The 16,759-nt window shown below is 57.9% G+C and overlaps 1 protein-coding gene across 10 annotated transcripts in view; it reads left to right on the top strand.

Moving 5' to 3' along the window:
- Positions 1–527: 527 nt before the first annotated feature.
- LOC104632122 (cell adhesion molecule 3) overlaps positions 528–16,759 on the top strand; it is a 34,992-nt gene continuing 18,760 nt past the window's right edge. For 2 of the 10 annotated variants that reach the window (XR_012832633.1, XM_075736943.1), the window contains exons 1-4: positions 534–834; positions 15,864–16,004; positions 16,225–16,377; positions 16,600–16,737. Coding sequence is in view for 7 of the 10 variants with exons in the window: in XM_075736943.1 (XP_075593058.1) it covers positions 540–834; positions 15,864–16,004; positions 16,225–16,377; positions 16,600–16,737 (727 nt within the window). In the remaining 3 variants the exon portion in view is untranslated. Of the gene's footprint in view, positions 835–15,863; positions 16,005–16,224; positions 16,378–16,599; positions 16,738–16,759 lie in introns of all 10 variants that reach the window. The other 8 variants (XR_012832635.1, XM_075736949.1, XR_012832634.1 and 5 more) reach the window with 6 other exon arrangements.

Genomic DNA, 16,759 nt, shown 5'->3' on the forward strand with positions numbered 1-16,759 from the left:
AGCGTCTCCGCGCAGAGGGTCCCGCCCTGGGACACCGTCTGGGGGGCTGTGCTCCCCGCGTGTGGGGCAGAGCCGTGGCGGCACAGCGGCTGGGCTCCGACGGGGACAGGGCCGGGCCCCGAAGGAGTGCCCGGGCCCGCCGAGCCCCGGGGTCGACGCGCTGGGATGACCGCTCTGGGGGCCAAGCGGGGCTGCGAGGCACGGGGCTGCGAGGCGTCCGCGCCGGGCCGGGACAGGGAGCGTCACCTCCCCCGGACCGGCACCCCCTCAGGGCGGGATCGGGACTGGGACCGGGGGCAACACCCTGACAAATCGCGACTCCGCTCGGACCGGGCCCCCTCAGCCCGGGGGCGGGGAACCACAGGACACACACCCCCCACACACTCCCCACACCCCCCCAAACACACACACACCCCCACCCACCCCCTCCTCCTCCTCCCGCCGCCGCCCCGCGCCCACCTGCCTCCCGCGGGGAGTCGCGCACGTGGAGCGCACCACTGCGCGTCGGGGCGCGGGGGGGGCCGGTGTCCGGAGCGGGCATGTTTACACGGGGGCCGAGGGGGGCGGCACCGGCGCGGCCCCCCCCGCTCCCCCCCCGCCGCCGCGGCACGAATGGTCTCTTCCTCGCGCTCTATTTAATCCCCGCCGCTGCCGCACCGCCGGCTCCAGACCGGAGAGCAGCGCCGCGCCCGGTGCTGCCGCCTCCGCGCTGCGGATCCACTCGGCTCGCCCCGGCCCCGCGGGCACTCGCTGCCATCATGCTGCCCGCTGCCCTCGGCATCATGCTGCTCCTCGCCTGCTTTGGCGCTGCCAGGGGAAACCTCTCCCGCGACGGTGAGTGGCGGCACCGGTACCGGGGTCGGGTGTGCCCCCCCCCCCATCGCTCAGCCCCTCGCGGCGGCAACCGGTGGGGCGCGCCCCTCCCTCCTGCGGCCGGAGGTACTGGCCGCGCGCGAGCGACAGGTGCGGGGGGCGGCGGCGCGCGGGGCCGGGCCGCGCCGTTATGTGGGTCAGGCACCGCCAGGTGCCGCCCGCCCCGCCCCTGCCCTGCCCTGCCCTCGGGGCCCGCCCGCGCCGCTGCTGCTGGCCCCGGGCGGCTGCGGGCGCGGCTGCCGCGGCCCCGGGCGGCCGGCGGGGCTCAAGGTCACGGCGGCGCCGGTGCTGCCCGCCGTGTCCCCCCATCGCCGCGTACCGCCCGGGGCGGGGCCGGGGCGGCGGAAGGTTCCAGACAGGCCCCGGCGGGCGGCGGCGGCGGAGCCCGGCCCCTCCCGGCGCTGCCCGCGGCGGGGCGGGTGGAGTCGCGGGGGGGCCGGGCGGATGGAGAGTCCCCGGTGGGGTAGAGTCGCCTCCTCGGGAGGGTGGCGGGGATCGGTGTTGACCCCCGGGGGGTGGCAGGCATCCCCGTGGGTGGGGGATGGAGCCCCCGGGAGGATGGCGGTGACCTCCTCGGGATGGGAAGACCCTTCTCTGTGATGGAGCGGGTCCCCAGTTCCCCCCGACCCTGGAGCCCTCGGTAGGAGCTGCCTGGTTGGAGCCCCCCCTCTTCATGGGGCGGTGGGCTTGGGGAGAGGTGGCCACACCCCATCCACTGGAATCCTGCTGCTGCCAGTATGTCTGGTGGCATCCCAGCATCTGGTCAGTGCTTGGTGTCTGTATGCGGGAAGCGTGGGGCTTGGCTGGAGCATCAGCCCTTGAGACAAAGGGTGTTTACCCGCCATACACCACAGCAGCGGGCAGCGTGCCGCGGGCGAGGCAGCTGGTAATGAAGCGCTGCAAAGCAAATGTAATTTTGGTAAGGGCTTGTCAACGGCAGCACCTTGTTTTCCATAACCATTCAACTGCGGAGTCCTCGCTGGATTGCCGGGGCCTGTAATTCCTCTGGGTCTGCTGATGGCTATGTTTGCTGGGTTGGGAGTTGCTGGTGGTGATAAAATTGCTGCTGTGTGTGTTTGGATGGGGAGCAGGTTGTGGGGAGATGTAGCAGCTGTCTGGGCCCCAGCTGTTACCCCTGGTCTGTGTGTTGTGTTTTGGGAGGGTGTTGCAGAGACTGGTGGTGGGACAGGGTCCAGTCTCTATCCAAGTTCCTGCCCTTGGTTTGTTGGAAGCAGGAAGGTAATCCTGGCATGAGTATGTGACTCTGGGATCAAGGTCCCAAGGGCTGTCGTGGTGGAGGGGGCATGTTACAGAGGGTGAGAGATCTGAACGCGGCAGCCTCCTGCCCACGGGTTGGGCTGCCCGTGCTGGAGCGAGGAGCAAGCCTCCCATCCACCTTCCCCAGCAGGTGCCTCCCCCGTGGCCCGTCCCTTTGCTGGAGGAGGTTGCTGTCACAGGCAGAGCCGCTCTGGGGGCTGGTGTGGGTTGGTGGCTGAGTTCCCATCCATGAATCCCAGGATTTATTCTGGTTACGGCCACAGTCCTCCCACAGGAGCCTGAAAGAGTCACTTGGGTGTGGGTGATGCTCAGTCCCGCAGCGCAGGGATGTCCTGGCATCCTGTGTGTGGCAATGCTCAGTGTGGAGGTTGGAGCCAGGCAGGAGGGGGTGGTTGAGCAACCTGAGGAGTGCTCACATGAGGAAGGGTGGTCATGACCTGAAGTTGTGTGTAGTCCTAGGACAGGATGCAGCCTGGATGATGACACTGCAAGATTTCTTCCAAGGCTGGTTGTCTGCTGTGGCCCAGCCCTGGCCATGAGCTGCCAGGCTCTCTGTTGTCTGAGGGAGCAAGACAAATGGACCCCAAAAAAATTTTGGGAGCAGAGAGGACAGATGGCTGGAAGACACTCAACAAGAAGCTGCCTGTATGTCTTTGTGGTCAGTGCCTTACCCTTGTGCCCCTCTGCCGTCAGCTCCCAGCCAGGCTCTCCAGCTAGGAAAGCCCCTCTGCAGCACCCTTCCTGGGGCAGGGATGGAGCAGCTGTCTCCTCTCCTTGAAGAAATGTTCCTCCAGTCTTCTGGATTTCAAAGCTACAACAGTGGCAGGGCCCGACAGAGCCTCTTGAAGCTGCCTGGGTGCTGGAAGCACTGGTGCTTCATACTGGGGCTGTGCTTGTGCACTTGGCTGATGTTGTGCTGCTGTCGGCAGATTTCTGAGTGTTTGGGCTGGATGCGTGGTCGTCCTTGCTGCGAGGATTATTCCCCCTGCAGAGTTATTCCACTCTGGAGTTGTGTAACCCTTTTGTTTGAACAGTGCCCTACTGTTGTCCCATGGGAAGCCACAACATGCCAAAAGCAGGCTTCTTGGGGCTGTTTTTCCCTGTGTTCAGTAGAAACTTCATCCTGCTGTGGCACTGGCATTGCATGCTCTGAGTATCCCTCAATGTGCAGCAGAAGGAGCACCACCATCCTGCAGCAGCCAGGGAGGAGGCTAGGCAGCTTCAGTGGCACACCAGGGAGCTGAGCTCAGGTCTCACATCTTACCTCCTGCTGTGCCTGAGCTGCTTCACTCATTGTGTGTGTTTCTTTTGCTGGGAGAAGCCTCAACATTGAGGATCTTAGGGCTGGGTCTGCCTGACCAGGTATAGATGCCACAGCAGGGCAGGCAGGGCTGTTCTGTCTCCTCCTGTAGTGCTGAGGCTGGTTAGGTGGCTTGTGCCCATGCCTCCCTGTTGGCTGAGGAGAGCCTGGAGACCATCTTGAGATGTCTGAAGCCAGGTGAGATGAGGTCTGTGCCTGGTATTTGCAGAGGGGCAGGTTCAGGAGATTATCCCTTTCCTGGAAGGTGGCTTCATCTTTCTGAAGCTGGTGGAGGTGTCTGCTTGGCCAGACTATGCAGGAGGAGCTTTCTCTGTCTTGGGGAAATGCCCTGTGCTTCCAGATGGTGTCCTTTCTGTAAGAAATCAACCAGCCTGCCCTGCCTGTGTGGGAATGGTGTCTAGTGGTAGGAGCATAGGGCTGGGAGAGAGGTTTGGACTCCCACAGGGCTCTTTCTCTAGCCCTAGAATAGGTGATGGCTGCAGATCCTGTAGTCCTGCTCCCTAGGGAGAAGCTTTGGGGAGGTGTCAGCACTGGTTCTGAGCTAGACTGCGGGAGGCTGCCATCTCCAGCCTGTAGCATCAGGCCCATGGCAGGGAGACCCTGGGGAAGGAGCCCTGGTGTGCAGTAGTGGGATGGTGGAAGCCTGGTAGTTGTCTGAAGCTAATGTAATCCTTTGATTGCTCCTTACGGTAGTGCTTTTACCCAACTAATGTGTGCAAATGCCCTATTCTCACATGTCGTTAGGGCTCACCATATGCTACAAGTCTCTTTCTGTGCCAGTACAAGCCCTTGGCACTAGAGTAGAGGAAGCAGTGACATCCCTGATGAGGCGGTGGTGCGCAGACACGAGAAGAGGGAGTGCAACCTATCTGCATCACTTGATACCTGGATGGCCTGATTTTGGATGACTGTGATCAGCTGCCTGGGGGAAGTGAGCTGTTCTTGCAGTGGTGATGCAGCTGGGATCAGCACATCAGCTGGAGGAGAGCATACCTCTGCAAGCACCCATGCGGAGGGAGACGAATGGGGAGTGCGAAAGCCACTACTCAGCTGTCTGGCACAACGCGTTAGGCTCAACAGGCAACGCTGGATTTTAAGACAATACGTGGGATCAAGTGCTGCAGAGCTGACCCACTGCATACCCAGACGGTGAGGGGATGTGCTGGCACTGCTGCCGTGGGACAGGAATTTTGCCTCTGTCCTGATAATGCCTCAGGTTTTGGCATGGTCTGCAACGCTGAGGCTGGTGTGTTTGCTGGCCAGAGGAGAAATCACCGACAGACTGGGATGTTGCTGCTGAAGCATGAGTTGAGCGCCTACTGAGTGTGGGTACCTTTCCTCCTCTGGAAGGAGATAGAGAGAAGCACCCTTCTCACCCAGGATTCCCCGATTGTGAGGTCTCCTGCATGCTAGACGCTGCCTCTTCTCCCTCTGCCTGACGTTCTCACCTCGCCAGGGTGTTGGAATTGCTGGAGTAACTGGAGGCGTCTACATCTGGGTAGTCACCCTGGTGCTGGCATGGCCAGGCACTTAGCCAGATGGAGGAATCAGCATTAAAGCTAACATTTTTGTTTGTTTTCACTAGGTTGGTTTTAACCTAGTTTTACCCCAATCCAGGGTGTGTGTGACCATTCAGGTCCTCACTGGAGAGGAGCAGCATGAGGAGGTGGTGCAGGATGTTGAACGTGTGTCTAAGGTGCCTTTGCTGGTGGCAGTGCCACGGTGGTGGTCTTTGAGCTTGGTGGACTCTGCTTGTGTGCTGCTGGGCTTGTTCACCTGGGTCCCACATGTTTGCTGCTGTGTTAGAGCTGCTGCAGAGCATGGTCTGCTTGTGCAGATGCCTTCTGGAGAGTGCTCTGCTCCCTGTGCCAGCGTTTGGTGTGGTATCCCCGGTGCCCAGCCTTGCCTCCGTCTGAACTGCTCTCCAGACTCCTTTTACAGCCCAGGCAATGCTTTGGCCATGCAGGTCATCTGACACTGTCTGCACAGATTGAATTGCCTCCTCAATGCTTGGCTCTTCATTGACTCCATAGGACCTTGAAGGTGATGCCAGTGCTGTAACACCCACATAGTCAGATGTATCCGATTCTCCTCCTCTGAATTACTGGGTCAGCTCAGCTTGAACCATCTGGTCCAGTTTTCTCCCCTCTGCTCTTGGCCAGGCACCTGCAGCCATGAAGAGATGCAGCAGCAGAGCCTTCATCATGCAGCAATGGTGCAGTGTAAGTGATCTCCCTGGTGCCCTGGCTCCTCTGTCTGCCTGTGAGGACAGCTAGGGGATGAGGCTCTCCATCCTGCGCTGAAAGAGCCCCTGCTTTCACCTAGGGCTGTCTCAGCTCCTCTGCCGCTGTCTTAGCCAGCGCTGGGCTGTGCGGTTGCTGTGGCAGAGGGAGGGCTGTGCTGGCTGGGGGGGAAGGAGAGGAGCCAGGCAGAAGTCGGACACAGTAATGCTGTGTGTTGTGTTTGGGCAGCCCTGATGCCAGAAGCACTAACCCAGGTGAGGCTACTTAAAATGAGCAGTCAATAACAGCAGAGGGAGGCAGAGAAGCCCAGACATGCGATAAGAGCTGGGCAGAAATGTGCTTAACCATTCCAGTCACCTGCCTGGCGTCACGCTCTGCCTCCACTGTAATGCGGGCTGAGGGCACAGGGACCAGTGTGCGCACAGGCAGGCGTCGGACACTGCGGCTCTCACCACTCAGGGATTGCGGAGGCTCCCCAGTGTCACAGGCACGCGCTGGAGGGCAGCAGTGCTTGCCGTGGAGCCAAATGGCAGCATCTTTCCAGGTGACCCCAGAGTTTGCCTGTGGCTGTGGAGCGGCAGAGCTGCGAGCTTGCCCTTGTTGCTACAGGATTCTGTCAAGGAGACCTGCCCCTTCCTCAGGTGATGCTCTGGGCAGTGCTCCATCTGCAGATGCTCTTCCTCACCTTCCAGTTCTTCAGATGGCGTATTTACTGGTGAGCCCAATGCAGAGCATTAGCTTTCCCAGATTACTGCTTTTGCTGCTGTTTTTGGGCCAATGTTTCCAGGGAAAGTGAGTTCTGACGCTTCTGGTCCAAGTGGCCAGTGGCACAGAGAGCAGAAGGCTTCCTGGGCCACCCGCTGCGCAGATGCTGCACAAGATCTGGGTTCGCTTTCTCAGTCTGGAGACAAGCGCAGGGCTGACTGTGCCAGAAGACAGGGCTTGTTGGTATCCTGTTGCCCCATGCACCCCAGGGACCTGTTTTCCAGAGGTGGGATGTGTTTGGTGGTGTCTGTGCTGGCGCTGTGCCCAGAGCAGCAGCTCCTTGTGCTCATTTCTGCTGCTATCAGACTCGTACTCTGCTTTCCTCCCAGTCTGATGTGTGGTGGGGAGATGAGCCTGGTGGTGCAGTGTGCTGCCAATGGTGCTCCTGCCTTGGCTGCGTGCTGCAGGGCTCTGCTCTTAGCTTGTCTTTAAACACCTTCACCCCAAGCAGATGAACACAGTAACAAGTCAGCATCATGACACTTTCCTGGGAGGCTCTGTTTTGCCTCTCTGCATCTCACTAGCTTTGGTTTCTGGCTTTTTTTGTCTCCTTGTGATGCTGGGGACTTCATCCCCAAAAGGGACAGACCATGCAACAACAGAGACGACCTGGTGGGCCACAACCAAACCTGAGTGTGCTCCATTATCCCTGGGCATCCATTGGTATGTGGGGACTCCTGGCTGCAGCTGGGCACAACAGAGCATCCACTGCAGTCTCCTGAAAGACCAGCAGGACCAAACCTGTATTTTAATCTTTTGAAATTACTCTTCTGTCCTGTCTTTCTGGGAAGTCAGAAGACTACATTACTGCATGGTGCCCATCAGCAGGCGTGCTGTCCCCTAGGAGGACAGCAGCAGAACTGCCAGGGTTTCCCCATTTCTTATTTCTGTTATAAATATCCTCTTACACAACCTTGTGTGTTTAATCCTCAGACAGTTGGGAGTGATAATTTCACATGCCAGCTTGGGCAGAGCTCTGCTGCCAAGTGTTTAGATGCCTGCAAAGCAACAAGCGATGTACCAGGGCATCCAAAGCAACCATTTCTGAGACACCTTGCTGGGCAGGCAGGAGATCCTTAAAACAGAACTGTCAAAGCAAAGAGCTTGTTCCCTTGGCAACAGTCATGTTGGAGATTGGCCTTAGGGTAGGAGCTAAGAAACATGCTTAAAAAAGTAGTTATCAGCTGTTTGCTGTCAAACTGGAGGAGGGCCCTGGAGAGGGGTCACCCTGCCTGCCTCTGCTGCTGCCTTGCGCTGGGAGGAGGCCTGAGACAGGAGGGTCTGGGTGAGCTTGTTGCTCATTCACAAGGTAATTAGTCCCCTTCTGGAGGGTCCCAGGAAAGCTCTGACACTGGGGATGGCTGTCACAGTGCTTGGATGATTTGTGGTGGCCCAGAATGGGGCTTTTCCCCTCATCTCTGTGCTGCCTCCTCTGAGGACTTGCCTGTACTCAGCAGGCTTGCGTGCATGCATGCCTGAGCTGGGCGCTCTGCTCTCCCAGGGCAGGCTGCAGCTTTGGGCTTTGGCCGGCAACTCGCAGGTCAGAGTGGCAAGAGATCCTCTCGGCCATGGGACTGCTGGTGGCCTTGGAAGAAGGCAATCACTGTGCCCAGAGCTGGGATTCCCTGATGATGTCGCTGCCTTTTGCTGAGCTAATTGGCCACCAGACTGGTGTGAATGTGCAAACACAACTGAACAGAGCCGCCAGCGGCGGCCTGTGTTTGTGCGGCTGCCAAAGCTGCAGGCAGGAGCTGCTGCCATCGAAGGGGTTCCCCAGTTCTCTTGTCCCCTGACCAGCCTGCTCCCGTACCAGCTCTCTGCAGGGGCTTGTCCAGCCCTGGGGCAACTGGAAGAGCAGTCAATGTGTGTGGGGGGGGGGGGCGGCGATCAGGCTATGTGCTTTGATAGGAAAAGAAAGCAGACTCCTGCTGGTCCCAGAGGAGAGGCTGCTTCCCAGCTCTGCTTTGATGCATGGCAGCAGAGGAAGCTGTGCAGCGAGGACTTACTCGAAGGCACACAGAGGGGCTCTGTCAGCTTGTTCTGAAAGCAGCCAGCCAGGGCTGGAGGAGGAGGACATCCTGCAATCTGAGAGCTTCTGCAGCACTTGCAACCAGCCTCTCTTCAGCTGCTTCTCTTTCTTGGCTGCTGATTGATTGCTAATTGCTGGCCATGTTTCAGTTGCTTAACCCTGGTCAGGTGTCATAGGCAGCTGTCAGCTTTCACTGTACCCTTGGGCAGGGTCTATCAGGGATGTGACTGCATCCGTGCTCCCTGGGAGAAGGATGCAGCTCTGCAATTTGCTGGCAGTGCTCTGGGCTGAGTGTGTTTGCCCCTTGGACCAGGACCCTGCTGCTTTCACCTGTGGAGGAGGTATTGGGGCTGCTGGAAAGCATCAATGGCATCCTGGAGGTTGTGAGCCAAGTCTCAAGTGGGGTCCTGGGAGAACCCCAGCAAAGGCCTGGGGTTCAGAGCAGGCTGTGATGAGGAGCTAGGTCCTTTTGGTTTGCCCCTTCCCAGAGAATGTTCATGTACATGTCTGCTTTCAGAGAAATAATACAGAACTTGGTGTTTAGGGTGGGGAGTTGGGGTTTTTCATGTGGACCACACTTGAAGGCATGAAGCCCCTGTACTCAGCTGACTGCTTCACTTGTAAGGAGCAAGCTGCCATCATGTTGGGAGTTTGGACAGCAGGTCCCCTTGTTTCTTCTCCTGTTAACCTCTGGATCTCACACATCACATCACAAGCCCGGCAAAGCAGAGGACTTGGCTGTTGCAGAGTCACCTGTTGAAGAACAGCGTATCACAACAATCCTGTCTGTAAGAGATCTGGAGTTTGGAGCAGACTCAGGAATTGTGTGTTTTCCACTTGTAGTGAGCATTTGTGTTGATGTGACAGTCCTTTGTCACCCTCAGATCAAATCCCTTGCTTTGTGAGAAGGATGGGTCAGAGGCTGGCTGTTGTGGGCTAGAGGTACAAGGGTGGGGGCTGGCAGAGGGGCCGGAGGGAGGTTTTGGCACCAGAGGGTATAAATCAGGATCCTGGATGGATTTGTCCCTGCCATGGTGAAGAAAACCTGGGAAACTTCCTGGAGCATCTGGATGCCAGAGCCACTATGGCTTTGCTGTGCCAGGGAGAATCACCTGCCCAGCTTGTGTGGAATACCCCCCCTCACTGGGAGGGCAGCTGGGTGACAGTATGGGGATGTCCCCACTTCTAGTCCTCTCCTAGATCAGCCTGGCTTCTTGCATCCCTATGTGCTGGTGTTGGCTGGGATAGAGTTAATTGTCTTCATAGTAGCTAGTATGGGGCTATGATTTGGATTAGTGCTGAAAGTGTTGATAATGCAGGGATGTTCTAGTTACTGCTGAGCAGTGCTTGCACAGTGTCAAGACGTTTTCTGCTTCTCACACCACCCCGCCAGCAAGTAGGCTGGGGGTACACGAGAAGCTGGGAGGGGACACAGCTGGGACAGCTGACCCTAACTGACCCAAGGGATATTCCATACCATGTGACATCATACTCAGCATATAAAGCTGAGGGGCAGGGGGAGACTGTGACATGGACACATTCGGAGTGATGGCATTTGTCTTCTCAAGTAACCATTACACATGATGGAGCCTTGTTTTCGTGGAGATGGCTGAACACCTGCCTGCTGATGGGAAGCAGTGAATGAATTCCTTGTTTTGGGAATTCCTCTGGGGCTTTTGCTTTACCTATTAAACTGTCTTTATCTCAACTCACGAGTTTTCTCACTTTTACTCTTCTGATTCTCTCCCCCATCCCACTGGGAGGACTGAGCGAGTGGCTGTGTGGTGCTTAGCTGCCGGCTGGGGTTAAACCACGACATCCTCCCATCACCACATTTTGATCTGAGCCTGCTTCAGCCTGGCTCTCCATCTGCTCCCTTCACCTCCTGCTGCCCATATCCTCCTCTGCCTTGCTCTTGCTTGTCTGGCACAGAGCTGTCCCATCTCGCTGGCTGCCTCTTGGTGACAGCGCTTGGTAAAGCCTTGTAGCCATGAGAGATGTCTAAATGCCGTGGAAGTGGAAAAGGAGCTGGCCCTGGAGGTGTTGCAGGAGGGCCCCTTGCCCTGTGGTTCCGGGAGGGATGTGTCCTCTGTCTGATGGCTGGAGCATGCTGGTGAGGCTGGCTTCCACAGGTGGGCATGCAGGAGAGAGGAGCATGGGGTGGCATTGAGCAGATGCACTGAAACAAGAGCAGGTTTTTCCCCTCTAACAAAATCTGGAGCAAGTCAGCTGCCGGTGAGGAGGAGCCTGGAAGTTGGGCTTTGGGTATCCCAGACTGTGGATTCACATGCTACTCAAATCAGCTTGCAAGCAAGCTTGCACAGCAGATGTCTGAGCCTGCTTGGCCGGGTTTGCAATCAACCAAGTTCAAAACTGCCACCTTGGCTGGGCTGCTCCGGTGTCACCACACAGGAAGGATGCCTGCGGCTGGAAATGGAGCTTTGCAGTTCATGGCTGCTGGGTGAATTATTAAAATACAGTCTTCAGAGGAGATAACTTACCTTTGAAAATGTCTGTGTCAACAGAAATAAATTAGATCTTTATGATGATGAAACTAGGCTAAATAGAAAAGAATGAGGAAAATTAAAAGTGTCATTTTTTGGGCTGGGGGCATTTGAGGGATTCAAGCAGTGGGTCTTTTCCTCCAGGGCTGGGGCTGCTTCTGTCCCAACAGAAATGTTTTCATAGCCTGGAGGCAGGTTTGGATGGGCACAGGGTGGATGTGCCTGGCAGATGCTGGGAGAGGGTCCTGGTCGCTCTGGTAGTTTTTCATAAAAATGCATGCAGCCCCCCTGCAAAAGTGTGTAGGTTTAATTAATGAAATATTGACTTTTCTAGAGTGCAGTGCTTCTCTAATTTCACTGCACTGACTGGGATCTGAAACAAACACAGGCAGCAGCTCTTGGTCTAAAACAGGGCCTGGGGAAGCCTTTGCTGTGGTATTTTTGTGGTGTGCCTGAGGTTGCTCTGCCCGTCCCCAGGTCTGAGGCCGTAACTCAGCGGGTCTGGCTTCCTCCAGGAGGGTCCTGTGGAGGGAAAGCTGGGTCCTCTGCCTGCCAGGAGACCTCACTGCTGTCTGCAAAATAACTTTTCACCCTATTGCAGGATGATGGCAGGGGCCTGAGGTGGCCAGCGAGGCTTGGGTGGCCCCTGGGAGATGGGAGGTGTAGATCTGAAGGATGTGCTTCCCCTTCCTGGAGAGGAGAGCCATGAGCATGGGAGGGCTGTTGGCAGTGCAGGGGTCCTGGGCTGGCTGAGGGCAGCGCAGGGAAGGCTGGATTCAAGCACCGCATGCTTCTCCTGCCTTGCCTTATCCCTGCAGAGCAATGCCAACATCCCTGGGGCTGAGCACTTGCCTCCTTTGCCCCGGTGTGGAAGCAGAAGCTGTCCTCCAGTGCAGCCTGGTGCTGAGCCCTGCCAGCGTGCTGGGGCTTGGGCTGCACAGCCCCTCGGACCGTGGCGGTGGGGTGGCCCCAGGAGCTGCTTTGGCCATCGTGCAGTGCTGCAGGGAGAGGGCGAGGGGACTGTGCCAGCCTGAGCTGTCAGGTGGCAGCAGCTCTGCGCTGGCAGCAGTCACTGGCACAGCGAGGGCGGATGCTTCCCTGAGTGGCCAGCACCTGTCCCCAGGCTCGCGGGGGCTGTTTTAACCAGTATGCCAGGAAGACCTGAAAGCCTTTGCTGCAGCCAGCTTTCCAGAGCATTCTTGCTCTGCTCCCTCTCGTGCCTACTAGCCCCCAGGATGCTGCCCAGGGCCCCCGGGGGGCTGGGACTGCTGCGTGATGGGTGCCTGCCATAGCAGCACTCCTAGCAGTGCTGTGGAAGGGCTGTTGTGATGTGAGCTGGGTAGCCTAAGCTGCCCTCCATCTTCCTTCGGAAACCCCAGGATCTGACCAGGAGGATGCACTGGGCTGTGCTGAGGCTGGAGCTGCTGGATTTGGGAGCAGTCACAGTGCATGAGGCATCTTCCTTCTTAATGTGCCACCGTCCCCAGCCACGGGATGGCATGCCCCTTGTGCCCCCCTGCCTGCCCTGCCGGAGCGGGTCTTGCCTGCAAGGGCAGCAGTGAGGCTGTGGAGGGACAAGGACCCCGCAGGCCATGCCTTGTTCATCGCAGGTGGTGGCAGGAGTGGGAGGGGGTGAAGCTCCCCATGGTGGGACTTGCTGCCCCTCCTCTCCTGGCCCCACGACAGCTTCCTGCAGTGGCTCTGCCCCTATTCTGTCAAGGGCCAGCAAGTTACAGCCATGGCGGTTTTTAATTAAATCAAGCCGCACTGGCACAGCGGCCCGGCCGTGCCCATCTGTTCCTCCAAGCTGTCGGGCGTGCGGCGCGGAGGCGAGCCGAGTATCTAGGTCGTGCCAGAGGGTGCAGTGCGTTGGGCCGCAGGGGCCGGCGTGGTCTGTGTCCCCTGACCGTGCACAAGCCACCAGCACACGCCTACAGGCGGGAGAGCCAGAGGTGGCTTTGCAGCAATTTGCAGCTCTCTGCAGAAGCATGGTCTCCGGGGGGGTTGGAGACCCATCTTGGTGGTCCTGGCTGTACAACTGTGAGATGGGGAGGGAGAAAGGAGGTCATCAACAAGACCAAGCTGGAGCTGCAATGGGTCAGTGCAGTGCGCTGTGTGTCACCCAGCATAGGGATGCGGGTGGCATTGCCTGACCCCAGCCCCATGGGAAATGCACCTTGTTCTGTTTAACCTCTCCCCACAATAATACCTTAATGAGGCCAGTGCTGTGGCAGGTGATGGTAATTGTGTTAAGAGATTGGATCTGTTCTGTGTGGGTTTTAGACCCTGTCTTCAATTGCATCTGAGTTGGAGTGTTTTGAGTTTGGACAACAGCGGCTTGCAACAGTCTAATCCCCTAATTATGGTAGTAGCAGCACAAAGGCATCGTTAAGCAAATTAAAACAAGCCAATAGACAGATTTCCCTAGTCAGGAGGCACGGACAGAGAGCTGTGGCCTCTATCGCTAGCTGAGCTGCAGACCTCAGCATATGATGTGGCAGAGATGTGTCCCCTACAGCGGGGGGGGGGGGGGGGGGGGCATCCCACTCACCAGTGCCATCCCCAGCATTGGGGGGTCCTGGTGGTCCTCGCTGGAGCTCCCACTGTGCCCAGGCCTTGAGCAAACTGGAGACACATTGGGGAAGAGCCTGGGTTGTGATCAGCAGCTGGGATGGGCTGTGGAGGGAGGCTCGGGCGCTCCGGCTGGCTGGAGTGCGGGGAAGGCTTGATCACCACCTGTAAACGCCTGCAGGGAAGGAGATGTGAACCAGAGACTCTTCAGCCAACTGTGGCAGGAATGTAGCAATGGCCAAGAGCTGGCCATCAAACCCAGACAGGTGGAGAGGAGCAAAACTTCAACAGCAAGCATGAAACATTAGCATTAGTGATGAGGAGTTTCCTGGGACCGGAGAGACAGTCTTTACCCTGGAAATATTTTTAATCTGAATTTGATGCATCTCTGGTAATCATGGCTGCTGGGAGTAGGCAGGGAGGGATTCACATGCTTTCCAGACTGGCCTTTTCTAGAGTTTAACACAAGCCAAGTGGTCCCTGAGAAGCCCGACTGCCTCGTCCTCCTGCCCTCCTCCAAAACCTCTTTGCTCCTTCCTCCTCCCTGCGATAGCTTTGGAGAATTTGCAGTGTAAGCAAAAGAGGAAATTTCCTTTCACCATTCTGAGTGGAAAATGGGGAAATTCAGCTGAAGCTGCTTTCACCCCTCCTTCCAATAACTGGAGCTTCTCCTAGGCAGTGAATATCATGCAGGAAAACAAGCCTGTGAAATCAGGACTGCACTGCAGGCTGTGTAGGCACACAGGCAGAATCACCCATGGCTCCAGGGTCCTGAGGCCGAGTCCCTGCCTAAACATGAGTAACTTGAGCTGAGATAGAAGACAACATTTGTGAAGCCCCATGCCCAGCACATGAGGAAAATGCAAATAGCAGCACCATCCATGTTCCATGTGGCTGCCTGTGGACCCAGCTGGGTGAGGAGGGTGTGCAGTCCCCAGGCTGGGCGAGCCGGTCTCCCCCTTCTCCCTGTGCAGCTCAGCTCACTGGCACATCGGCTTTCCCAAAATAGCTGTCCTTGGGGCAGGCAGGGGGTTATCTGATCCTGTTGCTACTCGTTGCTGCTCTTCTCTGCCCTTGGGCTGCTTGGCAGCGTGGAGCCTTCCGAGGAGCCTGAAGGAAGCAAAGGATGATGTCTTAGCTGAGGAAACGCAGTCTGGGAAGGAACGTGCACAGCCCAGGAGCAGCGTGAGCAAGAGAAAATCCCCTTAAGGAGTGACATGGAGAGCAGGCCACTGACTGCACCCCACAGGCCATGCTCAATGGACTGTGGATGCTGGAGGCAGAGGTGGAGATGGCCAGCGGAGCATCCCATTGCATGGGGTGCTTGGCACGGAGGCGCCATGGGTGTGAGCCCCGGCTTGCTGGCGCTGCCAGGGCAGTGGAGCAGAACTGCTGCCTCCCCAGCCGCCTTCAGCCTGTGCTGGTGCCAGGCTCTCCAGCTGCTTCCTGGTGTACCCCCACTCCTGCCTGGATCCACTCATGCCTGGCAGGCATCAGCTGCCTGTGTCTTCCAGCAGCCCCAGGGGCTGTGCTGGGAGCCAGGCCTGACACTGATGTCTCTGTGCAGGTTGGCATGGAGCTACCACCTGGGGACATCACCAGACTGGGAGCTGCTGTCCCAGCTGGTGCTGCAGGTTGGGGCGGCAGGATGGATCCTGCCCACTGGTCCTTGCTTCCACAGCTGTAGCGGGGCCGTTCCTTGCTGGGGAATGGGATCGTAGTGGGAGACCCAGGGTGACACGTGCCTGTGAGCAGGTCCCTGTTGTCCCCAGGGTGCACGGGATGGCTCTGCTACAAGCACGCTGCCTATGCAATAGAAATCCCTTGTCCCTAGAGAGGGACACGCACCCACAAGCACACGTGTGTGCGCACACATCCATACTCAAGGGGCTGTACAGATGCTCGCAGATACACACATGTGCGCACTGGCATACACTTGCACTGACAATCTCCCTGGATCCAGCCAGACCTCTGGCAGCACCTGCTCCTCTTCCCCATGCCCCTCTATGCTGCCACCCAGAGCAGCTGAGCCAGTCCCCTCCAGTCGCCCCACCCCGGTCTGTGTAGCCTGGCCATCCAGGGCTTGGGGTCAGGTGGAAAAAAATCTGTGTCCTATACAAGCTGTAGTCACCCCAGCACTGGAGCCCTGCTTGTCCCAGGGGTTTTGAGGACACTGCTGTGTTCCTCTCTCTCTTCCCTTGGTTGCTCAGTGATGCTCGTGCACACCTGGGGAGAGGTGATGCCCTGGGCCCCCACTAACCTCTCCTGTCTGTGTCCAGAGAGCCAGCCCACAACATCGGACGAGACTGTGGTGGCCGGTGGTACAGTGGTGCTCAAGTGCCAGGTGGAGGATCCTGATGACTCCTCGCTGCAATGGTCCAACCCTGCCCAGCAGACCCTCTACTTTGGGGAGAAACGAGGTACATGCACGTGAGCTGGGGATGGAAAAGGACTGCCTGGGGGAGAGGAGCCAGCTTCCACAACTGGAGTGGCGTTGAGGCAGAGGGAAAGTGGATCAGGGCCGATGGTGCCCCAGAGGGTGATGTTCCCTCTTACTCCCCACCTACAGTGATGCCACCTAGCAGAGGGGTGTGGTGGTACTGAGCCTGTCACTCACCCTGTTGTTCCTTTTTTCCCCAGCCCTGCGAGATAACAGGATCCAGCTGGAGAGGTCCACACCCAACGAGCTCACCATCAGCATCAGTGATGTGGTGCTGTCAGATGAGGGGGAATACACCTGCTCCATCTTCACAATGCCGGTGCGGACTGCGAAGGCCCTGGTCACTGTGCTGGGTAAGCCACCGGTGGCAGCCCCGTGATCTGCTCCCAGTCTCCTGCTGCCCTGTCTGTAAGATGCTGTCTGTACAGCTGTTCATCCCTGCTACTCCTGCATCCTTACCCATTAACTCATTCTTGCTGTGTTTATTGACGTGTCTCTGTATGTGCATCCGTCTCTGGGTGGCAGTATGCACACAGCTAATAGGCTATTGTATTTCTTGCCTCTTCCTCTACCAGGAATCCCCCAGAAACCCCAGATCTTTGGCCATGAGCAGCCCATTGATGAGGAGAAGATAGCCCGGCTGACCTGCCGGTCCTCTGGCAGCAAGCCCGCAGCCCAGCTCCGGTGGAAGAAGGGCAACAAGGAGCTGAAGGGTGGGTGCCCAAGCAGTGGGGC

This window comes from Balearica regulorum, chromosome 28 (assembly GCF_011004875.1).
Source record: "Balearica regulorum gibbericeps isolate bBalReg1 chromosome 28, bBalReg1.pri, whole genome shotgun sequence".
Classification (NCBI taxonomy): domain Eukaryota; kingdom Metazoa; phylum Chordata; class Aves; order Gruiformes; family Gruidae; genus Balearica; species Balearica regulorum.